This window comes from Chiloscyllium plagiosum, unplaced genomic scaffold (genome assembly GCF_037043375.1).
Source record: "Chiloscyllium plagiosum isolate Xiang-an unplaced genomic scaffold, Cpla_swu_hap1 HiC_scaffold_12, whole genome shotgun sequence".
Classification (NCBI taxonomy): domain Eukaryota; kingdom Metazoa; phylum Chordata; class Chondrichthyes; order Orectolobiformes; family Hemiscylliidae; genus Chiloscyllium; species Chiloscyllium plagiosum.
Genome location: NW_028270150.1, coordinates 102340419 through 102360194, shown reverse-complemented (window position 1 = coordinate 102360194; position 19776 = coordinate 102340419). Strand labels below are relative to the sequence as shown.

Sequence of the window (19776 nt, the reverse complement as noted above, 5' to 3'; positions counted from 1 at the left end):
AAAACTGCGCACAATACTCCATACATAGTCTGACCAGAGCCTTGTAGTGCCTCAGAACCACATCTCTACTTTTATATTCAAGTCCTCTCAAACTAAATGCCATCATTGTGTTTGCCTTCCTAACTCTTGACTCAACCTCCAAGTTTACCTCGAGAGAATCCTGGACTAGAACTCCCAAGTCTCTTTGCACTTCAGGCTTCTGAATTTTATCAAATTTAGAAAATTTAAAACCATTCTATTCATATACACAACCAGTTGCCTCTTAAATGTTATAATTGTACCCACCTCCAACATTTTCTCTGGCAACTCATCCCATCGATGCACCACCCTGTGCATGAAAAGGCATCCTTAGGTCCCTTTTACATCTTTTCCCTCTCACCTTAAATCTATGCCCTCTGGTTTTGGACCCCTCTATCCCAGGGAAAAGACCTTGGCTATTCACCCTATCCATGCCCGTCATGATTTTATAAACTTCTATAACGTCACCCCTCAGCCTATGAAACTCCAGGGAAAATAACCCCAGCCTATTCAGCCTCTTATGACTCAAACTCTTCAACCCCGGCAACATCCTTGTGAGACGTTTCTGTTTATGCTGGTGCTCCTAACTCGAAATTCAGATACTATACCTCTCCACTATACTGTCGAGAGAGGGTTTAATAAATTGGCAAATAACCTTTTGAGGTGTGCTATGATGTAACGTTAACCTCAGCAGTTATTAGTTAAGGACTCTGGGCAATAAATTCTGGCATAGCCAGCGATGCCCTTATCCCATGAATGAACAAGACATCTTTTCTGAAGCCTTTCAAGTTTCACAACATTCTTCCGATAGGAAGAAGACCAGAATTGCGCGCAGTATTCCAACAGCGGCCTAACCAATGTCCTGTACAGCTGCAACATGATCTCCCAACTCCTGTACTCAATACTCTGACCAATAAAGGAAAGCATACCAAACGCCCCCTTCACTATCCTATCTACCCGTGACTCCACTGTCAAGGAGCTATGAACCTGCACTCCAAGGTCTCTATTCAACAACACTCTCCAGGACCTTACCATTAAGTGGTTAAGTCCTGCTCTGATTTGCTTTTCCAAAATACAGCACCTCAATATTTATCTAAATTAAATCTGTCACACTTGTCAGCTGAATGGCCCATCTAGTCAAGATCCCATTGTAATCTGAGGTAACCTTCTTCACTGTCAACTACACCTCCAACTTTGGTGTCATCAGCAAACGTACTAACTCTGGACCCTTGCGGCACTCCACTGGTCACAGGCCTCCAGTCTGAAAAGCAACTTTCCACCACCACCCTCTGTCTTCTACCTTCAAGCCAGTTCTGTATCCAATTGACTAGTTCTCCCTGTAGACCATGTGATCTAATCCTGTCAGTCTACCATGAGGAACCTTGTCGAATGCCTTATTGAAGTCCATACAGATCATGTCCACTCCTATGTCCTCATCAATATTCTTCATTATTTCTTCAAAAACGTCAATCAAGTTAGTGAGACATGAGTTCCCATGCACAAAGCCATGTTGACTATCCCAAATCAGTCCTCGCCTTTCCAAACATTTATAATTCCTATCCCTTACGATTCCCTCCAACAACTTGCCCATTACCGAGGTCAGGCTCACTGGTCTATAGTGACTTGTCCTTACCACCTTTCTTAAACAGTGGCACCACGTTTGCCAACCTCTAGTCTTCTGGCACCTCACCTATGACTATCGATGATGCAAATATCTCAGCAAGAGGCCCAGCAATCACTTCCCTAGCTTCCCACAGAGTTAGAGGATACACCTGATCAGGCCCAGGGGATTTATCCACCTTTATGCATTTAAAGACATCCAGCACCTCCTCCTCTGTAATATGGACATTTTTCAAGATATCACCATCTGTATCCCCACAGTCTATATCTTCCATGTCCTTCTCCACAGTAAACACTGATGCAAAATACTCATTTAGTGTCTCCCCCATCTCCTGCTGTTCCACACATAGGTTGCCTTGCTAATCCTATTCTCTTCTTAGTTACCCTTTTGTCCTTAAAATATTTATAAAAATCCTTTGGATTCTCTTTTAGAATTTGCCAAAGCTATCACACGTCCCATTTTTGCCCTCCTGATTTCCCTCTTAAGTATACTCGTACTTGCCTTTATACTCTAAGGATTCTCTTGATCTCTCATGTCTATACTTGACATATCCTTCTTTCTTTTTCTTGACCAAATCCTTATTTTCTCTAGCTATCCAGCATTCCCTATACCTACCAGCCTTGCCTTTCACCCTAACAGACTCGAGACTCGCATTATCTCATTTTTGAAGGCTTTCCATTTCCCTTTACTTGCAGACATCCACTCCCAATCAACCTTTGAAAGTTCCTGCCTAAAACTGTCAAAATTGGCCTTCCTCCAATTTAGCACTTCAACGTTTAGATCCGGTCCATCCTTTTCCATCACTATTTTAAACTAATGGAATCATGGTCGCTGGCCCCAAAGTGCTCGCCCACTGACACCTCAGACACCTGCCCTGCCTTATTTCCCAAGAGTAGGTCACGTTTTGCACCTTCTCTAATAGGTACATCCACATACTGAATCAGAAAATTTTCTTGTACACACTTAACAAGTTCCTCTCCATCTAAACCCTTAACGTTATGGCAGTCCCAGTCGATGTTTGGAAAGTTAAAGTCCCCTACCATAACTACCCTATAATTCTTACAGATAACTGGAATCCCCTTACAAATTTGCTTCTCAATTTCCCACTGACTACAGGGGGGTCGATAATACAATCCCAATAAGGTGATTATCCCTTTCTTATTTCTCACTTTCAACCAAATAACTTCCCTGGATGTATTCCAGAACAGAGGAACTCACACTAAAATATACACATTTGTCTTCTTTAGACACTTAGAATATTTAGAAAATGGAGAAAGATTTATGGTGCAAAATGAGGCTACTGGCCAACAGAGAGAGTCATGCAGCCTAATCCCATTTCTCAGCTCTTGGTCCAGATTCATCCATAGGACGTGCTAATATGAAGGGGTTTCAATTTTGTCTACTTATGTTTTAGTAACTGTTGTCAAGTTTATCATTAAACCCAGATAATTTATTTAGTTAATACATTAATAATGGGGTGGCACGGTGGCTCAGTGGTTAGCACTGCAGCCTCACAGCACCAGGGACCTGGGCTCAATTCCTGCCTCAGACAACTGTCTGTGGAGTTTGTGCATTCTCCCTGTGTCTGTGTGGGTTTCCTCCCACAGTCTAAAGATGTGCAGGTCAGGTGCATTGACTGTGCTAAATTGCCCATCTTGTTAGGTGCATAGTGTCAGGGGTAAATAAGGAAATGGGACTGGGTGGGTTACTGGTGGGTCAGTGTGGACTTGTTGGGCTGAAGGGCCTGTTTCCGCACGGTAGGGAATCTAATTTTTAAAAAATCCTGGAGGTTAGGGACCTCAGCTGCATATTCTGATACCTCCAATACAGAGGTAAAGGCTGTTTAGATTTGAAGGTTAATATGGGACCGTTCACACAAGCCAATTATGCAGTCAGGTCTTTAAAGGTGTAGTTAAAAAGCATGCTGCCCATTTATATACCCAATGGGGTAAACACACAGAGCTGATGAACAGACACAACAATACTTACCAGCTGTTTCTTGTCCTCCTGAAAATGTGCTTCAACAAACATCCTGCCAACGGCATCCGGGAGAACATACTCAACAAAGTCCACACACTTGTCCCAACGTGGAGACAGCGATGTTGCCCCTGTTATCACCTGAAAACAGGTTCCCAAAATTCAGTACTGTTTCCAGTTCCGGTTTTGCTCTTGGTCTAGCATCTCACCCCATTGCCCCTCCCAAAGAATTGATTGACTCATAGAACATCGAACAATACAGCACAGAACAGGCCCTTCGGCCCACGATGTTGTGCCGAACATTTGTCCTAGCTTAAGCACCCATCCATGTACCTATCCAATTGCCGCTTAAAGGTCGCCAATGATTCTGACTCTGCCACTCCCACGGGCAGCGCATTCCATGTCCCCACCACTCTCTGGGTAAAAAACCCACCCCTGACATCCCCCCTATACCTTCCACCCTTCACCTTAAATTTATGTCCCCTTGTAACACTCTGTTGTACCCGGGGAAAAAGTTTCTGACTGTCTACTCTATCTATTCCTCTGATCATCTTATAAACCTCTATCAAGTCACCCCTCATCCTTCTCCGTTCCAATGAGAAAAGGCCTAGCACTCTCAACCTATCCTTGTACGACCTATTCTCCATTCCAGGCAACATCCTGGTAAATCTTCTCTGCACCCTCTCCAAAGCTTCCACATCTTTCCTAAAGTGAGGCGACCAGAACTGCACACAGTACTCCAAATGTGGCCTTACCAAGGTCCTGTACAGCTGCAACATCACTTCACAACTCTTGAATTCAATCCCTCTGCTAATGAACGATAATACTCCATAGGCCTTCTTACAAGCTCTATCCACCTGAGTGGCAACTTTCAAAGATCTATGAACATAGACCCCAAGATCCCTCTGCTCCTCCACCTCACTAAGAACCCTACCGTTAACCCTGTATTCCGCATTCTTATTTGTCTTTCCAAAATGGACAACCTGACACTTGACAGGGTTGAACTCCATCTGCCACTCCTTAGCCCAGCTCTGCATCATATCATGTTCCTCAGTTCGAATCACAACACCCACTACCTATTATTCACCTGTGCAGTTTATTGGACGCAATGGAGCAAATGGTGTGTGATACAATGGGTAAGACACTCTGGTCTTTGCCAGCCATGGCACACTCTCTCATCTCTATTCCCGATGAAGGATTTTTGCCCGACAGGTCGATTTTCCTGCTCCTCGGATGCTGCCTGACCTGCTGTGCTTTTTCCAGCACCACTCTGATTTAAACTCTGGTTTCCAGCATCTGCAGTCCTCACTTTTGCCTACACTCTCTCATCCTGCTTCCCTGCAGTGTTCTGCACCTACCTTTAAAAATTCCAGACGACGGGTCAGGAAACGTTGACTGAGGTTAGTGATCCTCCGGTACACAATCCTCCAGACAACATAGTTGGCGATTGTTCTGTGACAGGGTGATAGAATTAGACAGTTATTTCATGGGGTGGAACTCAAGCACTGAGATCCCCTCGATAACTACGAGAGGGGTCCAAAACTGAGTAACAGCTGGTAACTCTCACACTGTAGCATCAATACCTGTTATCCACCGTGTCTAACAGCTGGAACAAATCCTTGAAGTATTGCGGCACGTAGACTATGACCTCTTCCGACGTGTTGATGTGTGAAAGTTCAGGGTAAAGATCAGTATCGATGACCAGCTTCAAATAACGCAGCCAGTCAAACTGAGGACACAAGAACATTCGTCAGCAGCGATTGCAGTGTTTGCGCATTACAGCCTGAATCAGACAACAGCTGCAGCCAAGCTCCCAGTGGGAAGTGAGAACTCTATACAGCCCACACCGTTCTGTACACGACCGGAATCTCAGGCATTATTTGTTCTCTCCAATTAACCCAAGAACCTGGCAGCTGAGAGCCTGGAGCTTTCCGGAAATCTTGCAGCAAGCAAAGAAGAAGACATGTACATGACAGGCAGTGGAGGCAGTAGGAGGGCACTATACACAGAGTGGGGGTGAGAATTGGGGGTACAATTGTAAAGGGGTGGGGGGGGGGGGTACATGAGCAGAGGGACCTAGGTCACAGATCACTGAAGGTGGAGAGCACAGTGAATAAAGCATGCAGTATTCTCGGCTTCATTAATTGTGACCTCCAGGGACAAGAGTAAGGGAGGTGATGTTGAACTCGTACAAGACACTTTTTAGAGCCCAGCTGGAATGTTGCGTACAGTTCTGGGTGTCCACTATAGGAAATGCAGCAGAGAGAGTGTAGAGGGGAGCCTTACATGACTGGTCGGGAAATTATTGGAGAAGATTCTTCGAGACAGCATTTGGAAAAGAATGGATTTATTAGGGATCGTCAGCGTGGTTTTATGCAGTGGATGTCCTGTCTCACAAACCTGATTCAAGTTTTTGAGGAAGTGACAAAGATGACTGATGAGGCCAGGGAACGGTTGTTGTCTACATGGTCTTTACTCAAGCATTTGACAAGGTCCCTCATGATAGGCTGGTCCAGAAGATTAAGTCACATGGCGAGTTGGAATCAAAATGAGTTTGACCATAGAAGACAGAGGGTTAGTTGTGGAGGGGTATTTTTCTGAGTGGAGTCTGTGACCAGTGGTGATCCACAAGGAGCAGTGCTCGGACCTCTATTGTTTATTTTGGATGAAAATGTAGGTGGTCTGATTCGTAAGTTTGCAGGCGACATGAAAATTGGTGGAATTGTGCTCAGTGAGGAAGGTTATAAAAAGGATGCAAGCAAGAGGCTGGAAGAACACAGCAAGCCAGGCAACAGAGGTGGAGAAGGAAGGAAGGGTTATACCTGAAATGTTGACTTCTCCACCTCTTCATGCTGCCTGGCTTCCAGCCTCCTGTTAATCTACTTTGGATTCCAGCATCTGCAGTTTATTTTTGTCTCTATAAATAGGATGCAGCAGGATATAGATCAGCTGGAGTTTAATGTGGACAAGGGTGAGGTGATGTATTTGGGAAGTCAACTACAAGAGGAAAGTATATAGTAAATGGCAGGATCCTTAGAAGCAGAGGGATCTTGGGGAACAAGTCCATAGCTCCTTGAAAGTGGTAAGACAAGTGGATAACTTGATAGAGAAAGCAGGCGGGGCACTGAGTATAAAAGTTGACAAGTCATGTCGCAGCTTTGGGCAGGCCACATTTGGAGTACTGTGTGCAGTTCTGGTCTGCAGACTGTAGGAAGGATATGGTGGATTTGGAGAGGATGTAAAACAGGTTTACCAGGATGTTGGATAAAAGCAAATTACTGCAGATGCTGGAATCTGAAACCAAAAGAGAAAATGCTGGAAAATCTCAGCAGGTCTGGCAGCATCTGTAAGGAGAGAAAAGAGCTGATGTTTCGAGTCTAACTGACCCTTTGTCAAAGCGTTTTGACAAAGGGTCAGTTAGACTCGAAACGTCAGCTCTTTTCCCTCCTTACTGCCAGACCTGCTGAGATTTTCCAGCATTTTCTCTTTTGGTTACCAGGATGTTGTGTGGGTTGGAGTATATTAGCCATAAGGAGAGGTTGGTGGATTAATTGCAGGAGAGCTTCAGAAGGCTGAAGGGAAACTTGATCGGAGTATACAAAATCATGAGAGGATTGGATGGACTGAAAATATCAAATAGTAGGGCCACAGGTTGAAAGTGAAAGGGGATAAGATGAAAGGGAGGAGATGTGTGAGCAAAGTTCTTGTTTTTACACAGAGTAGGGTAGTGCCTGGGATATGCTGCCAGGGGAGGTGGTCAAAACAGAGATGAGAGCAACATTTAAGAGGCATTTAGACAGACTTGTGACCAGGCAATAGCCTAGTGGTTTGACTATTAGCCCACAAACTCAGCTAATGTTCACTACAGCAGATACTGGAATTTAAATTGAATTAAAGAAGTCTGGAATTAAGAATCTACTGATGACCATGAAACCATTGTTGATTGTTGTAAAAACCCCATCTGGGGCACTAATATCCTTCAGGGAAGGAAATCTGCTTTCCTCACCTGGTCTGGCCTACATGTGACTCCAGACCCACTGCAATGTGGTTGACTCTCAATTGCTCCCTGAACTGGCACCAGTTTTTCCAACTGCTACAAAATCTCAACAAAACAAGAAACAAAACCAGACAGACCACCTGGCATCAAAGTCAATTACAGACACAGCCTGGTTGACCCTGCAAAGTCCCCCTTCAGTGATAAGGGTAGATTGAAGAAGTTGGGGCTGGTTTCTTTGGAGAGAAGGAAACTGAGAGGAGATTTGATTGAAGTTTCCAAAGTCATGAGCTGGGCTGGATCGATTAAAGTCGATGTGGGGAAGCTGTTCCTGCTAGGAACAGGAAACAAAATGAGAGAGCATAGGTTCGCGGTGATGTGCAAATGAAGCAAGGGCGATGGAAGGACAAACGTTTTCTCACAACGGGACTTCAGGGTCTGGACTACACTGCCTGGAAATGGGGTGGAAGCAGGCTCCATTAAGGCAGTCAAGAGTGTGTTGGATGGTTATCTGGATCAGAATAATGTGCAAGGTCATGGGGAAGAAGGCAGCAGATTGGTAACTGGATGGGACAAATGGCCTCCTCTGTGCCATGACAATGCTGCAATTCTAGGATATGAACATACAACATGGAATGGAAGTAGGCCATTCAGCTCCTCTGCCATTCGATAAGATCCTCGTTGATCCACTTTGAATGGCATATTCCTGTCAATCTTCAATAAATTTTGATTCCCTGTGATAACCAGAATCCATCTTACTCTGCCTTGAACGTATTCAACGCTGGGAAAGCTAGGACTGCAGATGCTGGGGCTTATGCCTGAAACGTCGATTCTCCTGCTCCTCGGATGCTGCCTGACCTGCTGTGCTTTTCCAGCACCACACGCTCGACTCTGATCTCCAGCACCTGCAGTCCTCACTTTGACTGCATGGAGTCCGAAGAGACAGGAGAAGCAGTAAATGAATATTTCTCGTCAGTATTAAAACAGAAAAAAGACAATTGTCAAGGAAAATAATCAGTTACAGGCCATTAGAGTAGACAGGATTGAGGTTCACAAGGAGGAAGTGTTAGCAATTCTGTAAAATGTGAAAACAGATAAGTCCCCTGGACTGGATGGGATTTATCCTGGGATTCTCTGGGAAGGCAGGGAGGAGATTGCCGAGCCTTTGGCTTTGATCTTTAGGTCATCATTGTCTACAGGAGTAGTGGCAGAGGACTTGAGGTTCGTAAATGTTGTCCCCTTGTTCAAGAAGGGGAGTAGAGACAACCCTGGTAATCATAGACCACTGAGCCTTACTTCAGCACTGGGTAAAGTGTTATAAGAGTAAAGAGTTATAAGAGATCGGTTTTATAATCATCTAGAGAGGAATTAGTTGATTAGGGATAGTCAGCATGGTTTTGTGAAGGGTAGATCGTGCCTCACAATCCTGATTGAGTTCTTTGAGAAGGTGATCAAACAGGTGGATGGTAAAGCGTTTGATGTGGTGTATATGGATTTCAGTTCGATAAGGTTCCCCACTGTAAGGTATTGCAGAAGATACAGAGGCATGGGATTGAGGGTGATTTAGTGGCTTGGATCAGAAATTGGCTCACTGAAAATAGACGGACTGTGGTGATTGACGGGAAATGTTCATCCGGGAGTTCAGTTACTAGTGGGGTACCGCAAGGATCTGTTTTGGAGTCACTGCTGTTTGTCATTTTTATAAATGACCAAGAGGAGGGCATAGAAGGATGGGTTAGTAAATTTGCAGATGACACTAAGGTCGGTTGGGTTGTGGATAGTGCTGAAGGATGTTGCAGGTTACAAAGGGACATAGATAAGCTGCAGAGCTGGGCTGAGAGCTGGCAAATGGAGTTTAATGTGGAAAAGTATGAGGTGATTCACTTTGGAAGGAGCAACAGGAATGCAGAGTACTGGGCTAATGGTATGATTCTTGGTAGTGCGGGTTAACAGGGAGATCTCAGTGTCCATGTGCATAGATCCCTGAAAATTGCCACCCAGGTTGATAGGGTTGTTAAGAAGGCATTCAGTGTGTTAGCTTTTATTAGTAGAGGAATTGAGTTTCGGAGCCATGAGGTCATGCTGCAGCTGTACAAAACTCTGGTACATCTGCACTTAGAGCACTGCATACAGTTCTGGTCACCACGTTATAGGAAGGATGTGGAAGCTTTGGAAAGGGGTGCAGAGGAGATTTACTAGGATGTTGCCTGGTATGGAGGGGAGATCTTATGAGGAAAGGCTGAGAAATTTGAGGCTGTTTTTGTTAGAGAGAAGTAATTTGAGAGGGGACTTAATTGAGACATAAGATAATCAGAGGATTAGATAGGGCAGACATCGAGAGCCTTTTTCCTTGGATGGCGATGGCTAGCATGAGGGGCATAGCTTTAAACTGAAGGGTGATAGATTTAGGACAGATGTCAGAGGTAGTTTCTTTACTCAGAGAGTAGTAGGGACATGGAACGGTCTCCCTGTAACAATAGCAGACTCGCCATTTTTACGGACATTTAAATGGTCATTAGATAAACATATGGATGAGAATGGAATAGTGTAGGATTGATGGGCTTCAGATTGGTTACACAGGTCAATGCAACATTGAGGGCCGAAGGGCCTGTATTGTGCTGTAATGTTCCGTGTTCTCTATGAATCAGAGGAGGTGTTGTGCTTTCTTGACCATAGCATCAACGTAGGTGGACTAGGACTGATTGTGCAGCAGGTCAGGCAGCATCAAAGGAACAGGAGAATCGACGTTTCGGGCATAAGCCCTTACGTCGATTCTCCTGCTCCTTGGATGCTGCCTGACCTGCTGCGCTTTTCCAGCAACACATTTTTAAGCTCTGATCTCCAGCATCTGCAGTCCTCACTCTCTCCTCGGACTGATTGTTGGTGATCATCACGCCAAGGAACTGGAAGCTGTCAACCCTCTTCACCTCAGCACCTTTGATGAAGACAGTAGCGAGCCGTCCACCTTGCTTCCTGAAGTCAATGACCAGCTCTTTGCTGTTCCCGGGTCTCAGCCTGAATGACATCATTACATTGGGTGGCACTAAATACACTCCTCAAATTAACCCTTTCAGACCTTTATACCCTCACATAACCATCAGCAGGGCCAACATTCACTGTCTGTTCCTAATTGCCCTTGCAGGGAGTTGCTTGGTCAGCAATTTTGGAGAGCAGTTAAGAATCAACCACATTTCTTGGGTCTGGAGTCACGGGTAGGCCAGACCAGGTAAGGATGGCAGATTTCCCTCCCTAGAGGACATTACTGGTCACATGGTCACATCACTGACACTAGCTTTTAATTCCAGATTTATTAACTCAATTTAATTTCCACCAGCTGCCTTGTGGGATTCAAACCAGTGACAGTACCACTATCTCCCACTTCCCATGAAGTGCCCTCAGGTTGACTCAGTGCTGCTGCCCATTGCTACAGAAGACCTTGCCTATCCATCACCCGCCTCCGACCCACTCCTGATTGAAGCCGCTCGGTGGGCCAATGAGGCGTTTCTCCGTCTGAAACAGCATCCCGTCCCTGACTCAAGACGTGGCGGGAAACCGGGAATTAGCCAGGTGTCAGGGCTCCCAGCCCAACCTCCTGGTGCAAGTCAAGTTGACAAGCAGTAAAGCAGTGCCTGGGCTGTACCTGGGTTGGGGGGAGTGGTCAGTGTATGTCCATGCACCACAGGATCACTTACAGCATCAATCAGGAATGGTATTGAGATAAACTGAACGTACGCAATGTGGAAAATGATGGAGACACATTTGAACTACTTTCCTCACACAAATACCACTGGGACATGATAGAGTTTCCACACATTAGCATGCATAAAATTGGTCACATACCCGTGGGATGGTTTCTTGTAACTTGAGCACACTGAGTTTATTATACAGAGCCTCACTGGTCCTGTTACTGTGTGGAATCAGAATCTGCAATGTGCAAATTGTATGGAATTATAACCAACTGTTCAGACACTGCATGACCGTTACAATGTTCCCACTAATATTTTGTACAAGTACTGATTATAGTTGGCCTGATGGGGTGTTTTTCTTTCTCAACCCTTGTGAAAGGAGACTTGCTTTAAGCATTTTTGAAGTAGTCAGAGATTTTAGTGTTATAACTCAGGAAAGGCTCCAAATTATTTGCTTTATCTCTCTCGAGGCACACAGTGTTTGACAGACTATTGCATAGAAAAAGACAGAGGAGGCTATTCAACCCAATAGGTCTATGGCCCATAGCCATCTCCTTCCTAACAAGGGATACTGCAGGGGGATACTGGCTACCAGGGGACAATAGCAGCAGACAGAGCAATGGCACCACAGCAGGGAGGTCAGAGGGCAGAACAGCAGGGGTCTCAATCATCAGGGACACGGACAGGCCTTTCTGTAGAGACTTCAGGATGGTGTGTTGCCTCCCTAGCACCAGGGTCAAGGATACTTCTGAGTGGGCGCAGGACATTCTCAAAATAGTGAGGGAGCAGCTCGAAGCCATGGCACACATTGGTACTCACAGCATTGGCAGGAAGAGCGACAAGGTGCTGCAAAGGGAATACAGAGAGTCGGGTCAGAAGTCAAAACGCAGGGCCTCTCTAGAGTTGTCACCTCGGGATTACTGCCCGTGCCAAATGCCAGTGAGGCTGGGAATAGGAAGACAGTACATTTAAATATGTGGCTAAAGATATTGGTGTAGGAGGGAGAGCTTCAGATATGTGGACAATGTCTTCCAGAGCAGGTGGGACATGTACAAGGGGGATGATGGGACATGTACAAGGAGGATGGTGGGACATGTACAAGGAGGAAGGTGGGACATGTACAAGGAGGATGGAAGGTGGGACATGTACAAGTAGGATGGAAGGTGGGACATGTACAAGGGGGATGATGGGACATGTACAAGGAGGATGGTGGGACATGTACAAGGAGGATGGAAGGTGGGACATGTACAAGGAGGATGGTGGGACATGTACAAGGAGGATGGAAGGTGGGACATTTACAAGGAGGATGGAAGGTGGGACATGTACAAGTAGGATGGAAGGTGGGACATGTACAAGGGGGATGATGGGACATGTACAAGGAGGATGGTGGGACATGTACAAGGAGGATGGAAGGTGGGACATGTACAAGGAGGATGGATGGTGGGACATGTACAAGGAGGAAGGTGGGACATGTACAAGGAGGATGGAAAGTGGGACATGTACAAGGAGGATGGAAGGTGGGACATGTACAAGGAGGAAGGAAGGTGGGACATGTACAAGGTGGGTGGAAGGTGGGATATGTACAAGGGGGATGGAAGGTGGGACATGTACAAGGGGATGGAAGGTGGGACATGTACAAGGAGGAACGTGGGACATGTACAAGGAGGAACGTGGGACATGTACAAGGAGGATGGAAGGTGGGACATGTACAAGGAGGGTGGAAGGTGGGACATGCACAAGGAGGATGGATGGTGGAACATGTACAAGGAGGATGTATGGTTGGACATGTACAAGGAGGATGGAAGGTGGGACATGTACAAGGAAGAAGGTGGGGCATGTACAAGGAGGATGGTGGGACATGAACAAGGATGATGAAAGGTGGGACATGTACAAGGAGGATGGTGGGACATGTATAAGAAGGATGGTGGGTCATGTACAAGGGGGATGGAATGTGGGACATGTACAAGGAGATGGTGGGACATGTACAAGGAGGATGGTGGGACATGTACAAGGAGGATGGTGGGACATGTACAAGGAGGATGGTGGGACATGTACAAGGAGGATGGTGGGACATGTACAAGGAGGATGGTGGGACATGTACAAGGAGGATGGTGGGACATGTACAAGGGGGATGGAAGGTGGGACATGTACAAGGAGGATGGAAGGTTGGACATGTACAATGAGGAAGGTGGGACATGTACAAGGATGAAGGATGGTGGGACATGTACAAGGAGGATGGAAGGTGTGATATGTACAAGGGGGATGGAAGGTGGGACATGTACAAGGGGGATGGAAGGTGGGACATGTACAAGGGGGATGGAAGGTGGGACATGTACAAGGGGGATGGAAGGTGGGACTTGTACAAGGAGGATGGAGAGTGGGACATGTACAAGGAGGATGGAAGGTGGGGCATGTACAAGGAGGATGGAAGGTGGGACATGTACAAGGAGGATGGTTGGTGGGACACGTACAAGTCGGATGGATGGTGGGACATGTACAAGGAGGATGGATGGTGGGACATGTACAAGTCGGATGGATGGTGGGGCATGTACAAGGAGGATGGAAGGTGGCACATGTATAAGGTGGATGGAATTAGGGACATGTACAAGGAGGATGTTGGGACATGTACAAGGAGGATGGAAGGTGGGACATGTATAAGGAGGATGTAAGGCAGGACATGTACAAGGAGGATAGATGGTGGGACATGTACAAGGAGGAAGGTGGGACATGTACAAGGAGGATGGAAGGTAGGACATGTACAAGGAGGATGGAAGGTGGGACATGTACAAGGAGGATGGTGGGACATGAACAAGGAGGATGGATGGTGGGACATGTACAAGGAGGATGGATGGTGGGACATGTTCAAGGAGGAAGGTGGGACATGTGCAAGGGGGATGGAAGGTGGGACATGTACAAGGAGGATGGAAGGTGGGACATGTACAAGGAGGATGGATGGTTGGACATGTACAAGGAGGATGGATGGTAGGACATGTACAAGGAAGATGGAAGGTGGGACAAGTACAAGGAGGATGGATGGTTGGACATGTACAAGGAGGATGGATGGTTGGACATGTACAAGGAGGATGGATGGTGGGAAATGTACAAGGAGGAAGGTGGGACATGTGCAAGGAGGATGGTGGGACATGTACAAGGAGGATGGAAGGTGGCACATGTATAAGGTGGATGGAATTAGGGACATGTACAAGGAGGATGTTGGGACATGTACAAGGAGGATGGAAGGTGGGACATGTATAAGGAGGATGGATGGTGGGACATGTACAAGGAGGATGAAAGGTGGGACATGTACAAGGAGGATGTAAGGCAGGACATGTACAAGGAGGAAGTTGGGACATGTACAAGGAGGATGGAAGGTAGGACATGTACAAGTCGGATGGATGGTGGGGCATGTACAAGGAGGATGGAAGGTGGGACATGTACAAGGTGGATGTAAGGTGGGACATGTACAAGGTGGATGTAAGGTGGGACATGTACAAGGAGGATGTTGGGACATGTACAAGGAGGATGGAAGGTGGGACATGTATAAGGAGGAAGGATGGTGGGACATGTACAAGGAGGATAGATGGTGGGACATGTACAAGGAGGAATGTGGGACATGTGCAAGGAGGATGGAAGGTAGGACATGTACAAGTCGGATGGATGGTGGGGCATGTACAAGGAGGATGGAAGGTGGGACATGTACAAGGTGGATGTAAGGTGGGACATGTACAAGGAGGATGGTGGGACATGAACAAGGAGGATGGATGGTGGGACATGTACAAGGAGGATGGATGGTGGCAGATGTTCAAGGAGGAAGGTGGGACATGTGCAAGGGGATTGGAAGGTGGGACATGTACAAGGAGGATGGAAGATGGGACATGTACATGGTGGATGGAAGGTGGGACATGTACAAGGAGGATGGATGGTGGGACATGTACAAGGAGGATGGATGGTGGGACATGTACAAGGAGGATGGATGGTGGGAAATGTACAAGGAGGAAGGTGGGACATGTACAAGGAGGATGGATGGTTGGACATGAACAAGGAGGAAGGTGGGACATGTGCAAGGAGGATGGATGGTTGGACATGTACAAGGAGGATGGATGGTGGGAAATGTACAAGGAGGAAGGTGGAACATGTGCAAGGAAGATGGAAGGTGGGACATGTACAAGGAGGATGGTGGGACATGTACAAGGAGGATGGAAGGTGGCACATGTATAAGGTGGATGGAATTAGGGACATGTACAAGGAGGATGTTGGGACATGTACAAGGAGGATGGAAGGTGGGACATGTACAAGGAGGATGAAAGGTGGGACATGTACAAGGAGGATGTAAGGCAGGACATGTACAAGGAGGAAGGTGGGACATGTACAAGGAGGATGGAAGGTAGGACATGTACAAGTCGGATGGATGGTGGGGCATGTACAAGGAGGATGGAAGGTGGGACATGTACAAGGTGGATGTAAGGTGGGACATGTACAAGGAGGATGGTGGGACATGTACAAGGAGGATGGTGGGACATGTACAAGGAGGATGGAAGGTGGGACATGTACAAGGAGGATGGATGGAGGCAGATGTTCAAGGAGGAAGGTGGGACATGTGCAAGGGGGATGGAAGGTGGGACATGTACAAGGAGGATGGAAGGTGGGACATGTACATGGAGGATGGAAGGTGGGACATGTACAAGGAGGATGGATGGTGGCAGATGTTCAAGGAGGAAGGTGGGACATGTGCAAGGGGAATGGAAGGTGGGACATGTACAAGGAGGATGGAAGGTGGGACATGTACAAGGAGGATGGATGGTTGGACATGTACAAGGAGGATGGTTGGTTGGACATGTACAAGGAGGATGGATGGTGGGAGATGTACAAGGAGGAAGGTGGGACATGTGCAAGGAGGATGGAAGGTGGGACATGTACAAGGAGGATGGTGGGACATGTACAAGGAGGATGGAAGGTGGGACATTTACAAGGAAGTTGGAAGGTGGGTCATGTACAAGGAGGATGGAAGGTGGGACATGTACAAGTAGGATGGAAGGTGGGACATGTACAAGGGGGATGGTGGGACTTGTACAAGGAGTATGGTGGGACATGTACAAGAAGGATGGAAGGTGAGACATATTCAAGGAGGAAGGTGGGACATGTACAAGGGGGATGGAAGGTGGGACATGTACAAGGAGGATGGAAGATGGAACATGTACAAGGAGGAATGTGGGTCATGTACAACGAGGATGGTGGGACATGTACAAGGAGGATGGTGGGACATGTACAAGGAGGATGGAAGGTGGGACATATACAAGGGGGATGGAAGGTGGGACATGTACAAGGAGGATGGAAGGTGGGACATGTACAAGGAGGATGGAAGGTGGGACATGTACAAGGAGGATGGATGGTGGGACATGTACAAGGAGGATGGATGGTGGGACATGTACAAGGAGGAAGGTGGGACATGTGCAAGGGGGATGGAAGGTGGGACATGTACAAGGAGGATGGAAGGTGGGACATGTACATGGAGGATGGAAGGTGCGACATGTACAAGGAGGATGGATGGTTGGACATGTACAAGGAGAATGGATGGTGGGAGATGTACAAGGAGGAAGGTGGGACATGTGCAAGGGGGATGGAAGGTGGGACATGTACAAGGAGGATGGAAGGTGGGACATGTAAAAGGAGAATGGAAGATGGAACATGTACAAGGAGGAAGGTGGGACATGTACAAGGAGGATGGTGGGACATGTACAAGGAGGATGGAAGGTGGGACATGTACAAGGGGGATGGAAGGTGGGACATGTACAAGGGGATGGAAGGTGGGACATGTACAGCGAGGAAGGTGGGACATGTACAAGGGGGATGGAAGATGGGACATGTACAAGGAGGAAGGTGGGACAGGTACAAGGGGGATGGAAGATGGGACATGTACAAGGAGGAAGGTGGGACATGTACAAGTGGGATGGAAGGTGGGACATGTACAAGGAGGAAGGTGGGACATGTACAAGGGGGATGGAAGGTGGGACATGTACAAGGGGGATGGAAGGTGGGACATGTACAAGGGGGATGGAAGGTGGGACATGTACAAGGGGGATGGAAGATGGGACATGTACAAGGAGGAAGGTGGGACATGTACAAGGAGGAGGGTGGGACATGTACAAGTGGGATGGAAGGTGGGACATGTACAAGGAGGAAGGTGGGACATGTACAAGGAGGATGGATGGTGGGACATGTACAAGGAGGAAGGTGGGACATGTACAAGGAGGATGGAAGGTGGCACATGTATAAGGTGGATGGAATTAGGGACATGTACAAGGAGGATGTTGGGACATGTACAAGGAGGATGGAAGGTGGGACATGTATAAGGAGGAAGGATGGTGGGACATGTACAAGGAGGATGAAAGGTGGGACATGTACAAGGAGGATGTAAGGCAGGACATGTACAAGGAGGATAGATGGTGGGACATGTACAAGGAGGAAGGTGGGACATGTACAAGGAGGATGGAAGGTAGGACATGTACAAGTCGGATGGATGGTGGGGCATGTACAAGGTGGATGTAAGGTGGGACATGTCCAAGGAGGATGGTGGGACATGAACAAGGAGGATGGATGGTGGGACATGTACAAGGAGGATGGATGGTGGGACATGTTCAAGGAGGATGGATGGTGGGACATGTTCAAGGAGGAAGGTGGGACATGTGCAAGGGGGATGGAAGGTGGGACATGTACAAGGAGGATGGAAGGTGGGACATGTACAAGGAGGATGGATGGTTGGACATGTACAAGGAGGATGGATGGTTGGACATGTACAAGGAGGATGGAAAGTGGGACAAGTACAAGGAGGATGGATGGTTGGACATGTACAAGGAGGATGGATGGTGGGGCATGTACAAGGAGGATGGAAGGTGGCACATGTATAAGGTGGATGGAATTAGGGACATGTACAAGGAGGATGTTGGGACATGTACAAGGAGGATGGAAGGTGGGACATGTATAAGGAGGATGTAAGGCAGGACATGTACAAGGAGGATAGATGGTGGGACATGTACAAGGAGGAAGGTGGGACATGTACAAGGAGGATGGAAGGTAGGACATGTACAAGTCGGATGGATGGTGGGGCATGTACAAGGTGGATGGAAGGTGGGACATGTACAAGGTGGATGTAAGGTGGGACATGTACAAGGAGGAAGGTGGGACATGTGCAAGGGGGATGGAAGGTGGGACATGTACAAGGAGGATGGAAGGTGGGACATGTACAAGGAGGATGGATGGTTGGACATGTACAAGGAGGATGGATGGTAGGACATGTACAAGGAAGATGGAAGGTGGGACAAGTACAAGGAGGATGGATGGTTGGACATGTACAAGGAGGATGGATGGTTGGACATGTACAAGGAGGATGGATGGTGGGAAATGTACAAGGAGGAAGGTGGGACATGTGCAAGGAGGATGGTGGGACATGTACAAGGAGGAAGGTGGGACATGTGCAAGGAGGATGGTGGGACATGTACAAGGAGGATGGAAGGTGGCACATGTATAAGGTGGATGGAATTAGGGACATGTACAAGGAGGATGTTGGGACATGTACAAGGAGGATGGAAGGTGGGACATGTATAAGGAGGATGGATGGTGGGACATGTACAAGGAGGATGAAAGGTGGGACATGTACAAGGAGGATGTAAGGCAGGACATGTACAAGGAGGAAGTTGGGACATGTACAAGGAGGATGGAAGGTAGGACATGTACAAGTCGGATGGATGGTGGGGCATGTACAAGGAGGATGGAAGGTGGGACATGTACAAGGTGGATGTAAGGTGGGACATGTACAAGGTGGATGTTGGGACATGTACAAGGTGGATGTTGGGACATGTACAAGGAGGATGGAAGGTGGGACATGTACAAGGTGGATGTAAGGTGGGACATGTACAAGGAGGATGTTGGGACATGTACAAGGAGGATGGAAGATGGGACATGTATAAGGAGGAAGGATGGTGGGACATGTACAAGGAGGATAGATGGTGGGACATGTACAAGGAGGAATGTGGGACATGTACAAGGAGGATGGAAGGTAGGACATGTACAAGTCGGATGGATGGTGGGGCATGTACAAGGAGGATGGAAGGTGGGACATGTACAAGGTGGATGTAAGGTGGGACATGTACAAGGAGGATGGTGGGACATGTACAAGGAGGATGGAAGATGGGACATGTATAAGGAGGAAGGATGGTGGGACATGTACAAGGAGGATAGATGGTGGGACATGTACAAGGAGGAATGTGGGACATGTACAAGGAGGATGGAAGGTAGGACATGTACAAGTCGGATGGATGGTGGGGCATGTACAAGGAGGATGGAAGGTGGGACATGTACAAGGTGGATGTAAGGTGGGACATGTACAAGGAGGATGGTGGGACATGAACAAGGAGGATGGATGGTGGGACATGTACAAGGAGGATGGATGGTGGCAGATGTTCAAGGAGGAAGGTGGGACATGT

The 19776-nt window shown here is 47.3% G+C and overlaps 1 protein-coding gene across 4 annotated transcripts in view; it reads right to left on the bottom strand.

The window, feature by feature from the left end:
• Positions 1 to 19776, bottom strand: part of phex (phosphate regulating endopeptidase homolog, X-linked) — a 342975-nt gene that overhangs the window by 93086 nt on the left and 230113 nt on the right. For all 4 annotated transcript variants that reach the window (XM_087993122.1, XM_087993120.1, XM_087993121.1 and 1 more), the window contains 4 exons: positions 11451 to 11534; positions 5200 to 5345; positions 4975 to 5068; positions 3629 to 3757 (listed from right to left, as the gene is read on the bottom strand). In XM_087993122.1, the coding sequence (XP_087849248.1) occupies positions 3629 to 3757; positions 4975 to 5068; positions 5200 to 5345; positions 11451 to 11534 (453 nt within the window). The remainder of the gene's footprint in view (positions 1 to 3628; positions 3758 to 4974; positions 5069 to 5199; positions 5346 to 11450; positions 11535 to 19776) is intronic.